At 41.0% G+C, this 25,689-nt stretch overlaps 1 protein-coding gene across 2 annotated transcripts in view; it reads left to right on the top strand.

Moving 5' to 3' along the window:
• Positions 1 to 25,689, top strand: part of plekhg6 (pleckstrin homology domain containing, family G (with RhoGef domain) member 6) — a 66,945-nt gene that overhangs the window by 26,810 nt on the left and 14,446 nt on the right. For both annotated transcript variants that reach the window (XM_061948033.2, XM_061948025.2), the window contains 9 exons: positions 4,467 to 4,562; positions 4,645 to 4,695; positions 12,286 to 12,435; positions 12,514 to 12,624; positions 16,965 to 17,114; positions 17,191 to 17,325; positions 22,851 to 22,964; positions 23,033 to 23,165; positions 23,233 to 23,348. In XM_061948033.2, coding sequence (XP_061804017.1) covers positions 4,467 to 4,562; positions 4,645 to 4,695; positions 12,286 to 12,435; positions 12,514 to 12,624; positions 16,965 to 17,114; positions 17,191 to 17,325; positions 22,851 to 22,964; positions 23,033 to 23,165; positions 23,233 to 23,348 — 1,056 coding nt within the window. The remainder of the gene's footprint in view (positions 1 to 4,466; positions 4,563 to 4,644; positions 4,696 to 12,285; positions 12,436 to 12,513; positions 12,625 to 16,964; positions 17,115 to 17,190; positions 17,326 to 22,850; positions 22,965 to 23,032; positions 23,166 to 23,232; positions 23,349 to 25,689) is intronic.

Raw genomic sequence — 25,689 nt, 5'->3', positions numbered from 1 at the left:
AGGTCTATTCAGGTGTACTGGAGAGGAGGCTACGCCGGATAGTCGAACCTCGGATTCAGGAGGAACAGTGTGGTTTTCGTCCTGGTCGTGGAACTGTGGACCAGCTCTATACTCTCGGCAGGGTCCTTGAGGGTGCATGGGAGTTTGCCCAACCAGTCTACATGTGTTTTGTGGACTTGGAGAAGGCATTCGACCGTGTCCCTCGGGAAGTCCTGTGGGGAGTGCTCAGAGAGGTATCGGACTGTCTGATTGTGGCAGTCCGCTCCCTGTATGATCAGTGCCATAGCTTGGTCCGCATGGCCGGTAGTAAGTCGGACACGTTTCCAGTGAGGGTTGGACTCCGCCAAGGCTGCCCTTTGTCACCGATTCTGTTCATAACTTTTATGGACAGAATTTCTAGGCGCAGTCAAGGTGTTGAGGGGATCTGGTTTGGTGGCTGCAGGATTAGGTCTCTGCTTTTTGCAGATGATGTGGTCCTGATGGCTTCATTTGGCCAGGATCTTCAGCTCTCACTGGATCGGTTCGCAGCTGAGTGTGAAGCGACTGGGATGAGAATCAGCACCTCCAAGTCCGAGTCCATGGTTCTTGCCCGGAAAAGGGTGGAGTGCCATCTCCGGGTTGGGGAGGAGATCTTGCCCCAAGTGGAGGAGTTCAAGTACCTCGGAGTCTTGTTCACGAGTGGGGGAAGAGTGGATCGTGAGATCGACAGGCGGATCGGTGCGGCGTCTTCAGTAATGCGGACGCTGTATCGATCCGTTGTGGTGAAGAAGGAGCTGAGCCGGAAGGCAAAACTCTCAATTTACCGGTCGATCTATGTTCCCATCCTCACCTATGATCATGAGCTTTGGGTTATGACCGAAAGGACAAGATCACGGGTACAAGCGGCCGAAATGAGTTTCCTCCACCGGGTGGCGGGGCTCTCCCTTAGAGATAGGGTGAGAAGCTCTGCCATCCGGGAGGAGCTCAAAGTAAAGCCGCTGCTCCTCCACATCGAGAGGAGCCAGATGAGGTGGTTCGGGCATCTGGTCAGGATGCCACCCGAACGCCTCCCTAGGGAGGTGTTTAGGGCACGTCCGACCGGTAGGAGGCCGCGGGGAAGACCCAGGACACGTTGGGAAGACTATGTCTCCCGGCTGGCCTGGGAACGCCTCGGGGTCCCACGGGAAGAGCTGGACGAAGTGGCTGGGGAGAGGGAAGTCTGGGCTTCCCTGCTTAGGCTGCTGCCCCCGCGACCCGACACTCGGATAAGCGGAAGAAGATGGATGGATGGATGGATGGAAGGTGATAGACGCAGACGTGACAGACGCAAAAAGATTGTCATTCCATATGTATCAGATCTATCTGAGAAACTCCAAATCATTTTTAAGCAACACAACATCCCAATACACTTCAAACCAGGCAAGACCCTGAGACACCCCACACCCACAAAAACAATCTGGTGTATGCTATCTAGTGTAATGATGAATGCACTGATTCATGTATCGGGGAAACAAAACAACCACTAAGCCGACGCATGGCACAGCACGGACGGGCAAACTCTTCAGGCCAAGACTCAGCTGTCTACCTGCACCTCAGGGAGAAACGGCACTCCTTTGAGAACAACAATGTATTCTGGACAGGGAGGACGGATGATATGAAAGAGGAGTGAGGGAAGCCATCTATGTCAAGGTTGAAAAACCATCCCAGAACAGAGGAGGTGGTCTACGACACCACCTGTCTCCCACATACAACACAGTCCATTCCTAAAATACTCTGCAATTTAGCCTCCAACAAAAAACAGGAGTTAGAAATATTCTGGTCACAGAAGGTGACCAGAATGTGACCAGAAGGTGACCAGAATGCCATTTGTGTCATTAGTTTACAGCTGAATGGAATGCTTACGCAGGGGATTCCTAGTAGTCAATCCACAACGATCGTTCTGCATACAATACCTTAATGCTAACAAGGGAAATTTACATTTCAACGATTGTCATTGGCTTTGACAGTTAGGATTGCTCGTTTGCATTAAAAGAGTTGTTTTTCTCACTACGACAGGGTGAAAACCATCCTCGCCCTGGTTTTTGGAGTATAAATATTTGGGGTTTTGGCACCAGCCGCTGAACTACATCTGACCAATCTAGGTCTTTGAGCATGAACTGATGAAGCCTATTTGTATGAGCGGCGAAACGTCTTCTAAGACAAACCAAACAGTCCAGTTGCGATCGATTGAATGTCCTGAGATGACAATGACCTGGATGAATGAGAACATTCATAGACATAGAGAATGTGAAAAAAAAAGGATTACAACTTCAGTTGTAATATTTGATGCTCATAATATCTGGTGTTCCAGAGTTCAACCTTACTCGCACTGTCATCGGTGCATAAGGAAGTGCTGCGTTGTAGTGGCTAGCGTTGAGGCACTAACGGTGTTATGAGGGCTGCTGTTGGAATGTGAAGGTCAGCAAAAAAGTTAAAAAAAAAAAAAAGAGTTTTAGACTCTGTGACTTTACTTGTATAATATCACTCTCAATCACTTGTTGCAGGTGGCTGGGTCTGCATTCTTTTAGCACCAAAATGAGGCAACAATTGCTGCTTATTTTTTCATTTCGGTTACTACCGTTTAAGTGCCAATATGGAATCAGGTTTCAGTGCCCATCCCTAGTTAAGAACGAGGAAAATGTATGATTATTTGTATTTACAATAGTAAAAAAAATTGTTTAATAGGTAAAAAATCAAGCTCCTATTGATTATTAAATCAGAAAAACTCCCTGTGTTGTTACTGTTATTATCAAAGGTCAAGTGTTTTTACAGTGGTTACATTAGTTTTTCACTTGTATGGCACTAAATAAAATAAATAAATAAACTTTCTTTCTTGTTTTCTTTCTTTAGTTTATTTCGAACATGAACACACTTACATCATAATACATCACACAATTTCATATCATTTCATTTTACATCATGCCCGAAAAGGAGTAGGAAGAAGCAAAGCTTATTTAATCCTACCCCTTTCCCACTTCAAGCGTTTACAAATATATAGAATCATTTACTGACCTTTTTATATAATAAAATAACATCTATGAATTAGTATACAACAGTTTTGTAATATGTAATTAATTAATTAATTAAGTAATTATTAACATACTGAGATGAAGAATATCTTATTTTCAATAAGGTTGAAAGTATTTCTCATAATTCTTCTTTTTTGTACTCTGTAAGCACTATTATTTTGAACAACCTCTTAAACTGGATCATATCAGTACAATTTTTAACTTCTTTACTTAATCCATTCCATAATTTAATTCCACATACTGATATGCTAAAAGTTTTAAGTGTTGTACGTGCATATAAATGTTTTAAATTATTTTTTCCTCTAAGGTTATATTTCTCCTCTTTAGTTGAGAAGAATTGTTGTACATTCTTTGGTAGCAGGTTATAGTTTGCTTTGTACATCATTTTAGCTGTTTGCAATTTTACCAAATCACCAAACTTTAATATTTCTGACTTAATAAATAAAGGGTTTGTGTGTTCTCTATATCCAACATTATGTATTATTCTAACTGATCTTTTTTGTAACACGGTTAGCGAATGTAGCGCACATTTGTAGTTATTTCCCCATATTTCTGCACAATAACTCAGATATGGTAACACTAGCGAGCAGTAGAGAATATGTAGTGATTTTTGGCCCAGGACATATTTTGCTTTATTCATTATTGAAATGTTTTTTGCCACCTTATGTTGTATGTTTTGTATATGAGATTTCCAGTTCATTTGATCATCTATTAATACTCCCAAAAATCTAGTTTCTTTTACCCTTTCTATGTCTACTTCGTCTATTTGTATTTGTGTATGATGCTCTTTTCTACTATTACCAAATAGCATTATTTTAGTTTTACTGAGATTCAAAGATAGTCTGTTTTTGTCAAACCATCTTTTTAATTTGTTCATTTCTTCTGTTATTATTTGTATTATCTTCTGTGTGCTCTCTCCTGAACAGAAAGCAGTTGTGTCGTCTGCAAATAAAACCAACTTTAAGTCCTTTGTAACCTTACAAATGTCGTTTATATAAAGATTGAACAATCTTGGTCCCAGTATTGACCCCTGGGGTACACCACAGGATATATCTAGACTTCACTTAAAAAGTGAAGTTATGATGTGTAACTTTCACTAAGTTTTACAAAGCTTAACTTCTATTTGCGATAACTGTATATATTTGTTTATTAAACCACTATGTGTAACATATGCTAGCTGTTGTGGTGTTTCTATATTTTTATGATCAAGAAAATTTCACTCTGAGTACATTAAACTTATTTTTACACGTGTTTAAAAGGTTCAATTGTTTCTTTTTAGCCAATGTAGTCACTAAATTTTAGAATGGGGAGACGCAAATGATAGATTATTAGGTTCCACAAACTTGTACCTAGTTCAGTTTTGTGAATTCCACTAGGAATGAGTGCTCTTACTTGACTCTTCTCTGTTTTCGTTGCCAGGCGATGACTCAGACGCAGCGTCACCAGCAGGAAGCTCTGTGGGAGTTTGTGCAGACTGAGCTCAACTACATTAACAATCTCATTATCATCCAAGATGTAAGACGCCGCTTGGCGCCCACCCTAGAATGTTATTGTTATTTTTTATAAAACAATTATTTACACTCAATGCTTCCTGCAGTTGGTGATTGCAGCGCTGATCAACATGCACCGGTGTGGATTCCTCATGGAGGTCAGTGTGCCTTACTTGTTTTTGGGTGTCAGAACACATTTTCTGTTCCATGTGATGAAACTAGAAGATGAGAGAAAACATTTGAATGTAGCACACAGCATGTTTCCACTGAGAAGGTGGAAAAGAAAAAATCAGTCACTCATGTAACTTCTAGGGCCTGATTTACTAAGATCCAAATACCACGCACTAAACACTGTGTGTAATCTATAAAACTGTGTGATCTACTAAGACTGCGGGTACAATTGAAAAGTGGTGCATAGCACCTTATTTAACTGAGAATTTCCTGTGTTCTATAAGGGGCATCACCAGGGCCGGCCCGTGGCATAGGCCGTATAGACAAATGCTAAGGGCGCCGTCCATCAGGGGGCGCCACGCCAGTTCCACAAATGTTGGAGAAAAAAAAAAAAAAAAAAAAAAAAGTTGGTACTATTATTTCTAAATACAAAAAAATAATCCCACGTTAATTAAAATGCAAAGTAAAGCCTATTTAATAGAAATATTATTTGTTACAACATTACGCCCCCCCCCCCCCCCCCCACACACACACACGGTGCGCCCCCTCCCTTCCCGTATCATGACTCTTTTTGGACGTCACCACATCAAAAAATCAACACAAGATGTCAAAACGACCAAAACTGTCAGGTGCCCAGGGAAGAAAAAAGAGAAAAGAAGAGGAGGAGAAACGAGAAAAGACAGAGGTAGCAGGTAGGTAACGTTAGCCTACATGAAATTATTTGTCTGTTACAGAATATGATAGTAGCTGGCTTTTTAGCATTAAGCTAATGTTACATGATTCGGCAATTGCTAATCAATAAATAGCTAGTTCTGTTTTAACGTCGGGTTAATATTGTGGAGGGGGCTAAATTGTTATGGAAAATAATAATGTAACGTTAGGTAATTACAGTACTCCCACCTTACATTCCTCAGGGACATTTGTATTAGATCTTTTAAGCAGGTGTTTTTTGTTGCCTTCTGGTTAGCTAATGTTTGCCCTGCAGGTAATAGTCACTTTTCCACCCCTTTATATATTAGGTATAGTTGTAAGTAAAAAAAAAAGGTCAAAGACAAAGCTATTCGGTTTCTTGTGAGTATATACACTTCACTGCCGATGTGGGGGGGCGCCACCTAAAATCTTGCCTAGGGCGCCAGATTGGTTAGGGCCGGGCCTGGGCATCACCATGGAGGCACTCAATCATTTACTGCACATTCAGTCTATCTTGTGGGGTTTTCGAACATGCATGAGACATCTGATTGATTGATTGAAACTTTTATTAGTAGATTGCACAGTACAATACATGTTCCGTACAATTGACCACTAAATGGTAACACCCGAATAAGTCTTTCAAGTTATTTAAGTCGGGGTCCACGTAAATCAATTCATGGTAACATCTACCAATTTTTATTGGCATTTAATGTTGGTCATCTTACCATAAAAAAGAAAATATTTACATTTACAAATTACTTCTCCCAAAAAGTAATTGAGGTAGCAATTCAGTTACCTCATTGTAAGAGTAATTACTTACTCAGCAAAGTAACTGTGACGTTATTTTTCATGTTGTTATTTTATGCGCTATTACGTTCGATTATATCTACAACGTGAAATAAGTTTATATTAACTGATTGAGGCAGGGCCGGCCCGTAGCATAGGCCGTATAGGCAAATGCTAAGGGCGCCGTCCATCAGGGGGCGCCACGCCAGTGCCACAAATGTTGGAGAAAAAAAAAAAAAAAAAAGTTGGTACTATTATTTTTAAATACAAAAAATAATCCCACGTTAATTAAAATACAAAGTAAAGCCTATTTAATAGAAATATTATTTGTTACAACATTACGCCCCCCCCCCCCCCCCCCCCCCCCCTCGCACGGTGCGCCCCCTCCCTTCCCGTATTATGACTCTTTTTGGACGTCACCACATCAAAAAATCAACACAAGATGTCAAAACGGCCAAAACTGTCAGGTGCCCAGGGAAGAAAGAAGAGGAGGAGAAACGAGAAAAGACAGAGGTAGCAGGTAGGTAACGTTAGCCTACATGAAATTATTTGTCTGTTACAGAATATGATAGTAGCTGGCTTTTTAGCATTAAGCTAATGTTACATGATTCGGCAATTGCTAATCAATAAATAGCTAGTTCTGTTTTAACGTCGGGTTAATATTGTGGAGGGGGCTAAATTGTTATGGAAAATAATAATGTAACGTTAGGTAATTACAGTACTCCCACCTTACATTCCTCAGGGACATTTGTATTAGATATTTTAAGCAGGTGTTTTTTGTTTACATTGTTATTGCCTTCTGGTTAGCTAATGTTTGCCCTGCAGGTAATAGTCACTTTTCCACCCCTTTATATATTAGGTATAGTTGTAAGTAAAAAAAAAAGGTCAAAGACAAAGCTATTCGGTTTCTTGTGAGTATATACACTTCACATGTGGGGGGGGGGGGGGGGGGGGGGGCACCTAAAATCTTGCCTAGGGCGCCAGATTGGTTAGGGCCAAATTTTCCTTTGTGTGTCTTTTTTTACATATGTTTACACTTTTGGTACCATATTGGGGTTTGTACTTTCAATATTAAATGTTGTTACTTTATGGAATATTTATTTTTTTGTGCATTTTTATTTCTATGAATGTCATATGGCACACAGCAATCTACTGAGTTCAGATAAATTGCCAAATGTTCTAAAATACCGGTACTGTATATAGTGTTTTTATTCCTCAATCCAGGCCCGGATTGAGGAATAAAAACACTATATACAGTACCGGTATTTTAGAACATTTGGCAATTTATCTGAACTCAGTAGATTGCTGTGTGCCATATGACATTCATAGAAATAAAAATGCATAAAAAAATTAATATTCCATAAAGTAACAACATTTAATATTGAAAGTACAAACCCCAATATGGTACCAAAAGTGTAAACGTATGTAAAAAAAGACACACAAAGGAAAATTTGGCCTTTAAGTATTGCAATTCTCTGCACCTGTATACCAAAATACAGCCTGAAAGAACTTTGGATACAACTGTTAGCAGGTTTTGGGCAAAGAAATAACATGAATCCAAGTAAAACTTTTAAAAACGTTCCTGGATGATATGCTGACAGTAAAATTGCATTTGTGTACAAATATTGGTTACCATCAAAACCCATCAATTAGATTTTTTTAATCAGCCTCTTAAGTCACCCAGCATGAGGTATACAATTATAAAATGATGTTGCTGGATCTACAATACATCTAATATTTGTATTATTATTATTTTTATTTCGGACTGTTCAAATATGTAGGGCAGAGGATTGCCATTGTCTGTCTTTGCAGCGGTGGCACCAATCCTATGTGTGTAACTGTCAGTTTGCACGTACTTTTCAGGCGTGCTAAATAAAGACGCTAATTTAGGTGCTAATTTTGGTGCCGCAATCACTTAATTGTTGGAGTGTAACGCTATTGTAGAACCTGCGGTATTTCGGTGTCAAAGTCTTTACAATAATACCATGACGCCTGACGGTATCAAACAAAACCTTGGAGTGTATTTTTTTTACTGCGCTTTACTGTAGCTTTGGCCGGGTCTGCAAAAAAAAACTACATCTCCCAGAAACCTGTGTGAAGTTGGCCCCCCGCCCATAATCCTCGGCACAGTGTGGGGCGCCAAGGTGGGGGCGTGGAACGCCGTGAGCAGGAATTGAGGTGTTGTTGTTTTTTGCTGGAAGTGAAGTGTGTTTTCGTAGTCAATGAGAGGAATAGTTTTTTTTAGACATTTCCTGAAAAATGTCATCAAAATCTATCCATAACTATTTGAGTTATGTTGCTAACAAACAGACAAACAAACCCTGGAAAAAAACATAACCTCTTTGACGGAGGTAAGAAAGTCTGCGTTTTGCAAAGCAATACTTTCGTCTTGAGCGTTTCCAAGGCGACACAGAGCTAGCCGGTCACGTCCCACCGCACGGCCACGGAGGTAATCACCAGAAAAAATAAGTGGAAACTGAAAAACTACTGGAGCCTATCCAGCTTCACTCGGGAGGAAGACAGTGTTCACCTTGGACAAGTCAACTCTTCATAAATCCAAAAAAGATATTTGAAGCCAGCAAAGCCAAACATCACCATCCATCCATCCATTTTCTACCGCTTATTCCCTTTGGGGTCACGGGGGGCGCTGGAGCCTATCTCAGCTACAATCGGGCGGAAGGCGGGGTACACCCTGGACAAGTCGCCACCTCATCGCAGGGCCAACACAGATAGACAGACAACATTCACACTCACATCCACACACTAGGGCCAATTTAGTGTTGCCAATCAACTTATCCCCAGGTGCATGTCTTTGGAGGTGGGAGGAAGCCGGAGTACCCGGAGGGAACCCACGCAGTCACGGGGAGAACATGCAAACTCCACACAGAAAGATCCCGAGCCCGGGATTGAACCCAAGACTACTCAGGACCTTCGTATTGTGAGGCAGATGCACTAACCCCTCTGCCACCGTGAAGCCCGCCAAACATCACTTTATGAGCTATTTACATGATTAAAAGTTAAATTGTTAGTTAACTCTTCTGAGAAACAGGATTTTCCAGACTGATATAAACATGTCCACTGTGGAGGACACTGCTTCTTAGAAGGTAAAAGTTGAAAGACACCAAAGTGAACATTATTGTTTTACACTTTATGTTTACATTGTCACTTTGAAGACATGCAACTGAACATTTTTTTTTAATTATTTGCTTTAAACAGTGAATGTCTCTGCACAATTCTTTGCACTTAAAAGTTTATGTTTGTAGTAATAAATAGGCTTTTATTTAGATTTTAGCATTATGTTTGTGTTCCATTACAACAGTCCTTCTTAAATAGTGGGGTGGGCCAGAATCAGAATCAGAATCAGAATCAGAATCAGCTTTATTGTCATTACGCAAGGTAACGAGATTGAGGCCATTCCATACAGTGCGATGTGTGCATGCTAGAAAAACAATGTGCAAATATATAAAAATTTAAAAAATGTAGAAGTGCAATGAATATGGTGTGAAATGAATATATACATGAAAAAACAAAACAAAAACAGGGTGGTTGGTGGAATGGGTTATTGCACCGAAGAGAAGGCAGTTATGAGGGACAATGGGGCAGTCCGTTCAGGATGGTTATGGCCCTGGGGAAGAAGCTGTTCTTTAGCCTGTTTGTTTTGGTTTTAATGCACCTGTAGCGCTTCCCAGAGGGCAGCAGGTGGAACAGGTCAGAGCCAGGGTGGGTGCTGTCTTTGATGGTGGCACTGGCTCTGTTGAGGCAGCGGGAGGTGTAGATGTCCGTCAGAGAGGGGAGAGGGCGGCCGATGATCTTCTGAGCCGTCTTGACCACTCTTTGCAGCCTCTCCCTGTCTGCTGCAGTGCAGCTGCCGTACCATACCGTAATACAGTAGGTCAGCAGGCTCTCGATGGACGAGCGGTAGAAGGTCAGCAGCAGGTCAGGCTTCAGGTTGTACTTCCCGAGGACTCTAAGGAAGTGTAGCCGCTGCTGAGCCTTCTTGATGATTGATGTGGTGTTGACTGTCCAGGAGAAGTCATTAGAGATGTGGACTCCAAGGGGGGGGCATATGAATATGATGTAGCTTATGGAGTACTTGGCTTCACTGTAACCACGGTGGGAGATGTTGTTTCCTTTAATGTTAATAAACGTACAATGTTCTGCAGAGATATAGTTATAACAATTTTATAGACAAATAATACTATTTATAGTCACGGTGGAGAGTGGTGGGGGGAGGGGGGGGGGGGGTGCAAAATATTTTCTTCTTCCTCGGGGGTGCGTAACAGAAAGAAGCACTAAATTACAGTGAGTGTGTTTATCATAAACATTCCTGCCACTTAATTTTACGCACAACAATTGAAAAACGTTTTTTTTTTGTACATATACCACAATGACATCGTACCGTGGCCTTAATATCGTGATAATATCGTACCTTGAGATTTAATACCGTTACATCTCTACTTTCTAGTGTAGTAAATCAGGCTGAGTGTGCTATTTGCATTTTCTCCTCCCAGTATTGTGGGCGTTCTGATGATCAACATATGATTTGCATATTAATGAAGACAGAGACGCAAAATAGATTACACGCCTTATTTTGCTCACTTAAGAGACGCAATCCACTTTGCACAATTTCAGTAGATCGGCTTTGCGTGTGCTATCAATCTGCACATGTTTTAGTTCACGCAAACCTTTAGTACAGGGGTCCTCAAGTACAAATCTTGAAGGTCCACAAATGTTTTTTTTTAAACAGGCTGGGTCCGTTTATTATCGGTCAAGCTTATATAGTAGCAGGAGGTAAGTAGTTTAACATTTTCTTAAAATTAACAAAAATAAAATAAATATCCAATAAAATACATGAAATATTTTCTTTGAAACAAAAATAAATAAGAACTTTGAAAAAATGTGTCCTCTGCATTTGACCCATCCCTTGATCACACCCTGGGAGGTGAGGGGAGCAGTGGGCAGCAGTGGCGCTGCGCCCGGGAATCATTTTTGGTGATTTAACCCCCAATTCCAAGCCTTGATGCTGAGTGCCAAGCAGGGAAGAATGCTGGTATGAGCTTTTAAACATAACCCGTTAACTGCTGCCAATCAAATGGTGAATAAGATACTCTTTAGGGTTCATATGTTTGTAAATCTGACTGTGATGAAGTCAGTGCCTCACCAGCCATCAACCTCACTGCACGTCACTGCTCTGTTGCTATTTGTTGTTGTGTCATAGATTTAACAAAAATCTTGCTTGATGTTTCATATGACTTTTTCAGCCTCGTGATTTCTTTTTTTCTTAGCTCTGAATCATGAGGAAATGTCTCTTCAAATTCGCGGTGCTCTTTCAGATAGTGACGTTTCAGATTTTCACTTTTCACCAGAGCAACAGTAGTGTTGCATATTAGACACATTGGTCTGGTACTTGCAATAGGTAGGATGAAAACATATTGCTCTGTCCATTCTTCCTTGAAACGTCGGTTTTCCCTGTCCACCTTTCTTTTACCAGCCTGAGCCAACTTGGAGCATGCCATTGTGATTTGATTCACATTCAGTGACTGACGAGTGAACAGTTAGCGAAGTAGCGATACGAGACAACTGTGTGCCTGCAGCGAAAGGTTCCATGCACTGTGCACTGCACATGTGTATGACCCAGGTGGTAACAGCCTATCAGCGCGTCGTTGTGATCGAGATGACAACCCATACCCCGGAATTAGCCAATCAGAGTGGCGTTCTCTCGCTTTCTCTCTCTCTCTCTCTCTCTCTCTGAGAGAGAGAGAGAGAGAGAGAGAGGGACGGAGTGAGTGAGACACGAGAAATGTAAACGAAACGTGGAGATATTTGACTAAAAACAACGAAGAACGTTGACTTGCGCTAGCGATAACTCACAGATGAATACAATTATTATATTTTTTATAATAATTATAATTATAATAATAAAAATAAAAATAAATAAAAACTTTTTTTTTATTTTTTATTTTTTACTATAATTCGTGCTGGGTCCGGACGGACACGTCGCTGGGTCCGGACATGGACCGCGGTCCGCCTGTTGAGGATCCCTGCTTTAGTAAATCAGGCCTTTGTGTTTTAACTTTTGTCTTGACTTCCTGTGTTGTCAGGTGACCCCCGAGAAGCTTTTTTCCAACGTCTCCGTCATCCTCCGCGCACACCAGCTGTTCTGGAAGGAAGCCATTTATCCCATGTTATGTGATGTCCGCTCCAGGGGCATACCCTTGGACCCCCTGAAGTTGGAGCTTGGCTGCCTGCAGGTGAGTTAGTTTGAAGTCACGACATATATAATACAAATAACAAGAGAAAACATCCAGTCAAAGTTTCTATATCTGCAGTGGCATAAACGCTTCTCTGAGTACCACCAATACTGTGCAGAGGAAGCAAGGAATATTGAGTTTGTGCGCGAGCAGATGGAGAGCAATCCACATTTCTCAACTTACATCAAGGTGAGCCTCCTGTCGCCGACCTTATGTGCCAAACACTACCGACAGTGTTAAATATTTTATACTGTAGCACCTCAACTTACGAGCCTAATGGGTTCTGTAACGAAGCTCTTAACTCAAAAAACTTGCATCTCAAATCAATGTCTCCCATTGAAATGTACTTAAATCAATCAAATTGGTGCTTGGCCCGCCAACAACATCACAATTTTAACATGTAACATCCTTTTCAAAAGAAAAAAAACAACTACAGTAGTTTATCAAGTAATGTACAAACCCCGTTTCCATATGAGTTGGGAAATTGTGTTAGATGTAAATATAAACGGAATACAATGATTTGCAAATCCTTTTCAACTCATATTCAATTGAATGCACTACAAAGACAAGATATTTGATGTTCAAACTCATAAACTTTTTTTTTTTTTTGCAAATAATAATTAACTTAGAATTTGATGGCTCCAAGACGTGCCAAAGTAGTTGGGAAAGGGCATGTTCACCATTGTGTTACATCACCTTTTCTTTTAACAACACTCTATAAACGATTGGGAACTGAGGAAACTAATTGTTGGAAGCTTTGAAAGTGGAATTATTTCCCATTCTTGTTTTATGTAGAGCTTCAGTCGTTCAACAGTCCGGGGTCTTCGCTGTCGTATTTTACGCTTCATAATGCGCCACACATTTTCGATGGGAGACAGGTCTGGACTGCAGGCGGGCCAGAAAAGTACCCGCACTCTTGCATATTTTGATAGTTTTCTAAATAACGGGGTACCACAACAAATGGCACTATTGGTTTTATTTTAACAAAAAATCTTACGGCACATTAAACATATGTTTCTTACTGCAATCAAAGAACAATTTTGGCCATATATAAAATAGTGAACATACTAGACAACTTTTGTTTTAGTAGTAAGTAAGCAAACAACTGCTCCTAGTTTGGCTGCTGACTATGCAATAACGTATTGTCATTTCTCATCCTGTTATTTTGTAAACATTATGAGGGACAAGCGGTAGAAAATGGATTATTAATCTACTTGTTCATTTACTGTTAATATCTGGTTATTTTCTGTTTTAACATGTTCTATCTACACTTCTGTTAAAATGTAAAAAACACGTATTCTTCTGTTGTTTGGATGCTTTACATTAGTTTTGGATAATACTGCAAATTTGGGTATCGATCTGATATCAAGTAGTTACAGGGTCATGCATTGGTCATATTTAAAGTCCTCATGTGTCCGGGCCGTATTTCATGAGTTTATAAATATAATATAAATTTTTTTTTTAAAGAAAAAAGATTTTGTGACTACCGTATTTTCCGCACCATAAGCCGCCCTGGGTTATAAGCCGCGCCTTCAATGAACGGCATATTTCAAAACTTTGTCCACCTATAAGCCGCCCCGTGTTATAAGCCGCATCTAACTGCGCTAAAGGAATGTCAAAAAAACAGTCAGATAGGTCAGTCAAACTTTAATAATATATTAAAAACCAGCGTGATGTGGGCGCGCATGGAGTCGTATATCAACATGGACGGAGCTGCGTGAAAAAAGCCACCCGGCCTCTTCGCGTAAACTTACCTTAACCACTCGCTCATCTTTTCTTCATCCATCCATCCCTTCGAGTTAGCTTTTATGATGACGCCGGCTGGAAAGGTCTCTTTTGGCAAGGTCTTCCTTTTGAATATCACCATGGGTGGAAGTTTCTGGCCATTAGCATGGCAAGCTAGAACCACAGTGAAGGATGACTTCTCATTCCCTGTGGTGCGAATATTCACCGTACGTGCTCCCGTTGTATCCACAGTGCGGTTCACAGGAATATCAAAAGTCAGTGGAACCTCGTCCATGTTGATAATGTTCTCTGGCCGGATCTTTTTTTCAGCTATCTTGTTTTTACAATATGCACGGAAAGTAGCCAGCTTTTCTTGAAAGTCTTTAGGCAGTTGCTGTGAAATAGTAGTCCGTGTGCGGATGGAGAGATTGCGTCTTTTCATGAACCGGAAACCTGTCGCTTAGTAGGAGCCATTTTGTGGTCTTTACAGATGTAAACACACAAAGGAAATGAAACGTAATATCCGCGCGCCTCTTCTTCTTCTTCTACGCGGGCGGGTGGTTGCTTACAGTAGAAGAAGAAGCGCTTCCTGTTCTATGGGGGCGGGTGCTTACCTTGGCGGTTGCTTGCGTAGAAGAAGAAGCACTTCCTCTTCTACGGGGAAAAAAGATGGCGGCTGTTTACCGTAGTTGCGAGACCGAAACTTTATGAAAATGAATCTTAATATTAATCCATATATAAAGCGCACCGGGTTATAAGCCGCACTGTCAGCTTTTGAGTAAATTTGTGGTTTTTAGGTGCGGCTAATAGTGCGGAAAATACGGGTATATGTAATCATTGTAGTATCGATTAGATACGCTCTTGTACTTGGTATCATTACAATGGATGTCAGGTGTAGATCCACCCTTGGCGTTTGTTTGCATTGAGGAACGCAAGCTTGTTGTTAGCAGTGAGCTATTGTATCCTCCTACGGTGTGTAGTGAAGCATGTTGAGCTATTCCTCGTCCTGCAAGGATGATACTTGTAAGAAAAGTTCTTTATTTGTCGCCATGGAGGCGAGGATTAGTGATTTAGAAGTAGCTAAAACATTGCCGACTGCAGATGGACGTTAGCTAGCAAGCCATGTTTCAAGGCACCTCTTGCTGAACGGTGTTACAGTGTTATAGCTTCACATTTATCGATAGTTTTTAAGCCAAAATGCGTCCATTCTTCCTTCCTGTCGACACACCGTGTCTGCTTGTAAGAACTCCATGCATGTGCATTTACATGCTCGTAAAAAAACCGCAATGTCACGACATGATGACGGCGTGCCACCATGCCTGTGAAAAAAAAAAAGGCAACCAGTATTTTTCAGAAGCAGTATAGAACCGTTTTTAATTAATTAGTACCGCAATACTTTATTAGTACCGGTCAGAGGTGGGTTGAGTAGCCAGAAATTGTACTCAAGTAAGAGTACTGTTACTTTAGAGATTTATTACTCAAGTAAAAGTAAGGAGTAGTCACCCAAATATTTACTTGAGTAAAAGTAAAAAGTATGTTGTGAAAAAGCTACTCAAGTACTGAGTAACTGATGAGTAACATACATACACATATCATATATATATATATATATATATATATATATATATATATATATATATATATATATATATATATACACACACACACACACACATATATATATATATACACACATATATATACATACATTGATATATACAGTATATAATTTAAATTTATTTATTTTGCCGTTTTTGTTTACATGTTAAAGGTGTTTTAATGAATATACATGCATGTTTAACACATATATATTCCTTTCTTTCATGAAGACAAGAATATAAGTTGGTGTATTACCTGATTCTGATGACTTGCATTGATTGTAATCAGACAGTAGTGATGATAAAGTCCACGTTTTCAAATGGAGGACAAAAAAAGTTCCTCTTTTCTGTCTAATACCACATGAAAGTGGTTGGTTTTTGGCATCTTATTTGTCCAGCTTCCATATGCGTTTTTATACACTTTACAAGAAATACATTGGGGGCAAACTCCATAGCTTGCTAGCTTGTTTGCGCTGGCTTTTGGAGACTCTTATTTTGAAAGCGCAGGCGCGATGGAGCGGTACTTTTATTGTGAAGACAGGAACTGTCCAGTCAGTGTTTAGGCTTTTGACAGGATGTACGGTTGAAATAAAAAAAGGGTCTTTTTTCCTTCACATTTTTGATTAATTGATTGGAACTTTTATTAGTAGATTATATTATATTATATTCCGTACAATTGACCACTAAAAGGTAACACCCCAATAAGTTTTTCAACTTGTTTAAGTCAGGTCATGTGACCCCTGGCTCTATTTGATTGGTCCAACGTCACCAGTGACTGCATCTGATTGGTGGAACGGAGTGAACGTCACCAGTGACTGTATTTGTTGAAACGCAGGCACTATGAAGGTCTGTCTGACAGACCAAAACAAACAAGGCGTGCATTAACAGATCGATAAAAATTAGTAGCGAGTAGCGAGCTGAATGTAGATAAAAGTAGCGGAGTAAAAGTAGCGTTTCTTCTCTATAAATATACTCAAGTAAAAGTAAAAGTATGTTGCATTAAAACTACTCTTAGAAGTACGATTTATCCCAAAAGTTACTCAAGTAGATGTAACGGAGTAAATGTAGCGCGTTACTACCCACCTCTGGTACCGGTATACCGTACAACCCTAGTACAGACTTAAATCCTGTTTTTATTTTGTTATAAGTTCTCCTGCAGACATAATACAGCAGCAAAGACAATCAAATGTTTGTTTTTTTCCCCAGTGGGTAGAGACTCATCCTCACTGTCGGCGTATGTGCATCGGAGGCCTGCAGGCCAAACCCCACTGTAGAATCACCAAGTATCCCCTCCTTCTAAAGGCTGTGCTCAAAAGCACCACAGACCCTCTTGTGGAGCGCCGCCTTCACGGAATGGTGAGAAACTATAAAAGCCAAGTATTGTTCTTTCTAAGATGGCACATTACTAAAAAAGTATTTCTCTTCCTCTCAGTTATCCAGCATGAACAGTTTTCTGGAGAGCATCAATGACTACCTCAGGCTGGAGGAAGATAAGACGAAGCTCTCCCTCTGTTCGGAGAGGCTAGAGGGATACGAGATTGAGGGAATAAACGAGGAAATTGACCAGGTGAAATACAAAGAGCTTGCATAAATAACATGGAATAATTTTGATTAAACAAATACATTGTTTACAGAATACAGTGAAACTTCTTTCCACAGAGGTTGCATGCCAAATAACTGAGATAAATGGTAAATGGGTTATACTTGTATAGCGCTTTTCTACCTTCAAGGTACTCAAAGCGCTTTGACACTAGGGCTGGGCAATATGGCCTTTTATTAATATCTCGATATTTTTAGGCCATGTCACGATACACGATATATATCTCGATATTGTGCCTTAGCCTTGAATGAACACTGTATGCATATAATCATAGCAGTATGATGATTCTATGTTTCTACATTAAAACATTCTTGTTCATACTGCATTAATATATGCTCATTTTAAACTTTCATGCAGAGAGGGAAACCACAACTAAGTCAATTGACCAAAACTGTATTCATTAAACAGTTATTAAGCAGTGGCAAAAAAAATTCATGTAATTTGTGCAAGATTGTCAGAGACATTTTAAAACAAGCTATTAGTGCACTTGTGTGCATGATGTCACTAAGATGACATATCAAAACAACACTAAATTAAAGTGCACTTTTTGTACAGAACACCACTACAATATTTTAAAACAAATAAAGTGCACTTTTGTGCATGATGTCACACAAGATATTTCAATAACTGTCAAATAAAAATGAGCTGCATAATAGGAAATCAAATAGTGTATGTCCTTCGCTATGTGGTAGGTTCCTGCGGACGTTATCTCCTTCTGTTGTTGACTATTTTTTTCATACGGTGTTGATGTGGAAATGGATGCTTGGGCATTTTGTGGGTGTGGCACCGAACGGAGATGTTGACATGCAGAGTTTCAAGCACTCCTCATTCTCTAGCGGGTGACTTTTCAAATGATGCTACATTAGCAGTGCTGCTACTTTTTGTAGCAACGCTTTTGCCGCATACTTCTTCACCATCTACCCGCTTGAAGCCAAACCACCGCCAGACGATGGACTCCCTGCGGTTTTTCTTGGTAAATAATCATTTGTAAATCATTTGTTACCAGATTTGCACCTTCTTTCTCTCGTATTACCACTAGCACCATGAATTGATTAACCTGGACTCCGACTTAAACAAGTTGAGAAACTTATTCGAGTGTTACCATTTAGTGGTCAATTGTACGGAATATGTACTGTACTGTGCAATCTACTAATAAAAGTTTCAATCAATCAATCAAATCACAGCTAACGTTACCCATGCCACTACCTGTCTGCTCGGCGTGGGCGTATTACGTTGCACACATGACAGTATGTGACGTATGTAAGAAGGTGCGCTTGTTTTACGTCTCTGTGAGAAGGAGAGACAAGAAAGAGCGAGAAGAGCCTGTAGTGTAATGCCCGTAGCTAAAAGCAACTGCGTGAGAACGTAGACTCGAATATCACGATATAGTAATTTTCTATATTGTACAGACACAAACCCGCTATATATCGAGAATATTCGATATATCGCCCAGCCCTATTGTGCATCTACAATGGAAGCCACGTTTCTACTACACTGAAGGTTCGCTCATGGGAGGGGAGATGCTGCCACTGACTGCGAGCGTGCTCTGGAATGTTCCAGACGCAAGAACAGACATATTGCAATACTTTTTTTTATTATTATAGGAGATATGTTATCAATAATGATAAGCCTTCCCGGTAAGGTCTATTCAGGTGTACTGGAGAGGAGGCTACGCCGGATAGTCGAACCTCGGATTCAGGAGGAACAGTGTGGTTTTCGTCCTGGTCGTGGAACTGTGGACCAGCTCTATACTCTCGGCAGGGTCCTTGAGGGTGCATGGGAGTTTGCCCAACCAGTCTACATGTGCTTTGTGGACTTGGAGAAGGCATTCGACCGTGTACCCCGGGAAGTCCTGTGGGGAGTGTTCAGAGAGTATGGGGTAACGGACTGTCTTATTGTGGCGGTTCGCTCCCTGTATAATCAGTGTCAGAGCTTGGTCCGCATTGCCGGCAGTAAGTCGGACACGTTTCCAGTGAGGGTTGGACTCCGTCAAGGCTGCCCTTTGTCACCGATTCTGTTCATAACCTTTATGGACAGAATTTCTAGGCGCAGTCAGGGCGTTGAGGGGATCTGGTTTGGTGGCTGCAGGATTAGGTCACTGCTATTTGCAGATGATGTGGTCCTGATGGCTTCTTCCGGCCAAGATCTTCAGCTCTCACTGGATCGGTTCGCAGCCGAGTGTGAAGCGACTGGGATGGGAATCAGCACCTCCAAGTCCGAGTCCATGGTTCTCTCCCGGAAAAGGGTGGAGTGCCATCTCCGGGTTGGGGAGGAGATCTTGCCCCAAGTGGAGGAGTTCAAGTACCTCGGAGTCTTGTTCACGAGTGGGGGAAGAGTGGATCGTGAGATCGACAGGCGGATCGGTGCGGCGTCTTCAGTAATGCGGACGCTGTATCGATCCGTTGTGGTGAAGAAGGAGCTGAGCCAGAAGGCAAAGCTCTCGATTTACCGGTCGATCTACGTTCCCATCCTCACCTATGGTCATGAGCTTTGGGTCATGACCGAAAGGACAAGATCACGGGTACAAGCGGCCGAAATGAGTTTCCTCCGCCGAGTGGCGGGGCTCTCCCTTAGAGATAGGGTGAGAAGCTCTGTCATTCGGGGGGGAGCTCAAAGTAAAGCCGCTGCTCCTCCACATCGAGAGGAGCCAGATGAGGTGGTTCGGGCATCTGGTCAGGATGCCACCCGAACGCCTCCCTAGGAAGGTGTTTCGGGCACGTCCGACCGGTAGGAGGCCACGGGGAAGACCCAGGACACGCTGGGAAGACTATCTCTCCCGGCTGGCCTGGGAACGCCTCGGGATCCCCCGGGAGGAGCTGGACGAAGTGGTTGGGGAGAGGGAAGTCTGGGCTTCCCTGCTTAAGCTGCTGCCCCCGCGACCCGACCTCGGATAAGCGGAAGAAGATGGATGGATGGAAGTTTAAAAAAGCTCACTTACAGTGGAGCCAATGGGAGTTCCACTATTCCGCCCATAAAATCCAAATAAATAACCATTGAAAAAGCACCAACAATACTCAATTTACGTTCCGTGACTTGAATATTAAACAAATATTAGTGATTTTGTTATCATGAGCGCTAACGCAAACATTTATGACGGTGACGTAATCACTTCCGTTTGCTAGAACTTTGGTATTTTACAGGTTACGAAATGTAAAAAGAGTATTTTGAATGCATTTTTAAAGTGACTTAGAGGCAGAATGGATTGCTCCCATTAGCTGCATTTCTAGCCACCTAGAAAAAGATGATTTCTACAAATTAAATTGCAAATAAAAACAACCTTTGTTGTCTTGGATCCCATGAAGATTGTAAATGATAAGCAAAATTCCACCCAAAAAGTGCAATTCCCCTTTAAGAGAAAATACCCATGACAGGGAGACACTTAAGATAAGGAAACACTGGCTGTGGTGTCTATATATTATCACATTTACTTTTATTTTTTATCATAATATCAGTTTTGAAGAAATCATGGACCAGGGCAACAAATTTACAAGACTGGGGACAAACATCAATTTACAAACTATAGACCTGTTTCCTTACTTCCACAATTTTCTAAAATCATTGAAAAACTGTTCAATAACAGATTAGAGAGTTTCATAAATAAAAATAGAATACTCGAAGAAAATCAATATGGATACAGAGCTAATGTTTCAACTTCGATGGCTTTAATTGAAATTACAGAAGAAATTACCAATGCTATAGATAATAAAAAATGTGCGGCAGCAGTTTTTATGGATCTAACTAAAGCATTTGACACAATTAATCACAATATTTTAATCAAAAAACTAGAACGATATGGCATCAGAGGTTTAGTCTTAAATTGGATAAGAAGTTATCTAATGAACAGGAAACAATACGTGAAGGTAGGCGAACACACCTCTACAACGCTAAATATATCCTGTGGTGTACCTCAGGGATCAATACTAGGACCTAAATTATTCAATCTATATACAAATGACATTTGTAAAGTTACAAAAGATTTAAAGTTAGTATTATTTGCGGATGATACAACAGCGTTTTGTTCAGGAGAGAACACACAGAAGATACTACAAATAATAACAGAAGAAATTAACAAATTAAAAAGATGGTTTGACAAAAACAGACTATCGTTGAATCTCAGTAAAACTAAAATAAGGCTATTTGGTAACAGTAGAAGAGAAAGTCAAACACAAATACAAATAGACGGAATAGAAATTGAAAGAGTAAATGAAACCAAATTTCTTGGTATAATGATTGATGATAAATTGAACTGGAAATCTCACGTAAAAAAAAAATACAACATAAAGTAGCAAGAAACACGTCAATAATGAATAAAGCAAAACATGTTCTAGACAAAAAATCACTTCATATTCTCTACTGCTCACTAGTGTTACCATATCTGAGTTATTGTGCAGAAATATGGGGAAATAATTACAAAAGTACACTTCATTCATTAACGGTGTTACAAAAAAGATCAGTTAGAATAATACATCATGTTGGATATAGAGAACACACAAATCCTTTATTTATTGAATCAAAGATTCTGAAATTCTACGACATAGTGAATTTGCAAACAGCTAAAATTATACACAAAGCAAACTATAACCTGCTATCCAAGAATATACAACAATTCTTCTCAAAAAAAGAGGAGAAATATAATCTTAGGGAGAAATGTAATTTAAAACATTTGTATGCACGTACAACACTTAAGACCTTCAGTATATCAGTATGTGGAATTAAATTATGGAACGGATTAAGCAAAGCAATCAAACAATGTACTAATATGATCCACTTCAAGAAACTCTTCAAACTTAAAGTGTTTACAAAGTACAAAGAAGAAGAACCATTTGAATTTATTTAACTCATCCATTCTTTCATTCTTTCACTCACAAAATAATCTTACTTATCTCAACATATGAAATGTAACTTACTTCACCAATTATTATTTATTTACTTATTTTATTGTGATTACTTATGGAGTATATTGTGAATAAATTGAGAACAGGAAGTGAACAAAAGTTTTAGCAACTGTTATGTAAAAGAAAAGGGGTAGGACTAAATAAGCTCTGCTTCTTCCTACTCCTTTTCGAACATGTTGAAAAGAGAAACTGGAGATTGTGATGTATCATGTTGTATACTTGCATGTTCGAAATAAACTCAAACTCAACTCAACAAAAACATGCAATTAAGTGATGAAAATAATATTTTTACATGCCTTTATCCACACTGTCCATGTGGGGAAATGGGCTCCGGTTCTGTAGATGAAGTCCCGCCATATCAAGTCTGGCGATGGAAAGGGGGCGTTCCAAGTTTTTACCGATTACTCAAAACAAATTGATATTATGGAAAATGACTGCCAGATTAATTTTCAGGAGCAAAAAATACGAGAACTTGTGAGTGAAATTTCCGTCTTCTGGATACTATGGGTATATTTCTTTTTTTTTACACTGGACAAAAGTGTTGGGACACTGACGGAGACACTTTTTTTGCTCACCTACATCGCATCCTCTCTGCAGCACATCCGAGATAACTTCGATCTGACGTGCCCCATGGTGGGTGTTGGCTCAGGGGTGGTACGTAAGCTCCTCCTTGAGCAGAACCTGAAGGTCCGGTTCAGAAAAGACAGCAAGGTGAGCCCTGGTGGATCCAGTTTGTTTCTTCACTCTACATCCAAACTAACCTCCTCTTTACGGCGCAGACGGAGGTGATGGCTCTACTCTTCTCAGATGTACTTCTCATGACCAAACTGCAGAAGAAAAGCGAGCTCCTGAAGGTGGTTCGGCCTCCTCTGGCCCTCAACAAAATCAACTGCATTGCACTCAAGGATAACTGTGAGTCAAATCAGGCGAAAGTGGTGAAAGACTTCTGTTTCCATTGAGATATTTTCTCCTCTCACAGGTTCTTTTCTTCTGGTAGAGGTGGGGGAGCTTTGTTGTCGTGTGAATGCCTATGTATTTACAACCAGCACCCCAGAAAGCTGCTACAAATGGGTGTCCACCATTAATGACGCAAAGGTAAAAAACTATCTTTTAAACTTGAGCCATAATTTGACTACATTTTTTTAACACTTTATTGATGATTTGGAGTGCATGAGAAAGTGAAAAGGAAAATGTAGCTTTCTTTGACCACATGTCAGGGGATGATCAAATGTATTGAACTGGTCGATATTACACATGAGTTTCACACCAGAAGGTTGCTTACTGCAGCAACTGACATAGCTATAATTAAAGAACCTGATGGTTATTTGCTTTTGTAGAGTATAGGAGACTGTTGTTAATTGAAAAAAAAGGCTTTATTGGAGCCTTAGCAGGATTAAGAATAGATAATGTCTTTATTTTTCTTAAGCTGCTGCTCAGCTAAAATCCACTGGTGTGGACGCTTTGTAAAGTGCTGTTCCACAGTTTAGACTTGAAACATTCTGGCATGAAATCACAAGACTCTGTTGGCATTCGGAATGATCCAGACACATGAAAATACATATTGCAAGAAGTATTAAATTGCAATAGCTCCAATATGAAAAAACAAAAAGTACTGGAGAGGAGGCTACGCCGGATAGTCGAACCTCGGATTCAGGAGGAACAGTGTGGTTTTCGTCCTGGTCGTGGAACTGTGGACCAGCTCTATACTCTCGGCAGGGTCCTTGAGGGTGCATGGGAGTTTGCCCAACCAGTCTACATGTGCTTTGTAGACTTGGAGAAGGCATTCGACCGTGTACCCCGGGAAGTCCTGTGGGGAGTGCTCAGAGAGTATGGGGTAACGGACTGTCTTATTGTGGCAGTTCGCTCCCTGTATAATCAGTGTCAGAGCTTGGTCCGCATTGCCGGCAGTAAGTCGGACACGTTTCCAGTGAGGGTTGGACTCCGCCAAGGCTGCCCTTTGTCACAGATTCTGTTCATAACCTTTATGGACAGAATTTCTAGGCGCAGTCAGGGCGTTGAGGGTATCTGGTTTGGTGGCTGCAGGATTAGGTCTTTGCTATTTGCAGATGATGTGGTCCTGATGGCTTCCTCCGGCCAAGATCTTCAGCTCTCACTGGATCGGTTCGCAGCCGAGTGTGAAGCGACTGGGATGGGAATCAGCACCTCCAAGTCCGAGTCCATGGTTCTCTCCCGGAAAAGGGTGGAGTGCCATCTCCGGGTTGGGGAGGAGATCTTGCCCCAAGTGGAGGAGTTCAAGTACCTCGGAGTCTTGTTCACGAGTGGGGGGGGAGTGGATCGTGAGATCGACAGGCGGATCGGTGCGGCATCTTCAGTAATGCGGACGCTGTATCGATCCGTTGTGGTGAAGAAGGAGCTGAGCCGGAAGGCAAAGCTCTCGATTTACCGGTCGATCTACGTTCCCATCCTCACCTATGGTCATGAGCTTTGGGTCATGACCGAAAGGACAAGATCACGGGTACAAGCGGCCGAAATGAGTTTCCTCCGCCGAGTGGCGGGGCTCTCCCTTAGAGATAGGGTGAGAAGCTCTGTCATTCGGGGGGAGCTCAAAGTAAAGCCGCTGCTCCTCCACATCGAGAGGAGCCAGATGAGGTGGTTCGGGCATCTGGTCAGGATGCCACCCGAACGCCTCCCTAGGAAGGTGTTTCGGGCACGTCCGACCGGTAGGAGGCCACGGGGAAGACCCAGGACACGCTGGGAAGACTATCTCTCCCGGCTGGCCTGGGAACGCCTCGGGATCCCCCGGGAGGAGCTGGACGAAGTGGCTGGGGAGAGGGAAGTCTGGGCTTCCCTGCTTAAGCTGCTGCCCCCGCGACCCGATCTCGGATAAGCGGAAGAAGATGGATGGATGGATAGTTTAAAAAAAATACAAGCTATAAAATTATGAAATTATATTGCTAAATTGTAAATAGATGATGTGTGTAATATTTTTATTTCTAACAGTCCAAATATGTTAACCAGTACACAGACAAAATATTCTCTCTTTTCATAGCTTGTCTTCCTTTCTCACAGCCTTTTGTGCGCAACATTGCCAGTTTGCACAAACATTACAGACAGCCCCCGCAGAACGCTTACAGTCTTGATAAATCGCCTTGCGAGTACTAAATCATTTTATTTGCATCTCCTTTTTCCAGTATGTATTCTGCACATACACTAAATGGGTTGAGCTTTCTATGTTGCTCATTTAATCCTGCACATGAGCTTGGTAGATCAGCTTTGCGTGTGCTATTAAGTTAGAATTCATGCAAACAAATGCAGAATATGACATCATCTCAAAGGTAATAAAAGACAATTCATAAAGTCAACAACAACTCTAGCAATAGATTATGACAGATTATACAATATTAAGTCATACTTATCAATCAATCAAGCTTTATTGCAGACTCCAACGTCCAAGTAGACATACAATCACTTACAG

Source organism: Nerophis lumbriciformis, linkage group LG04 (genome assembly GCF_033978685.3).
Source record: "Nerophis lumbriciformis linkage group LG04, RoL_Nlum_v2.1, whole genome shotgun sequence".
Classification (NCBI taxonomy): Eukaryota; Metazoa; Chordata; class Actinopteri; order Syngnathiformes; family Syngnathidae; genus Nerophis; species Nerophis lumbriciformis.
Note: the sequence above shows the minus strand (reverse complement) of the source record. Positions and strands in the feature narration are given on the sequence as shown.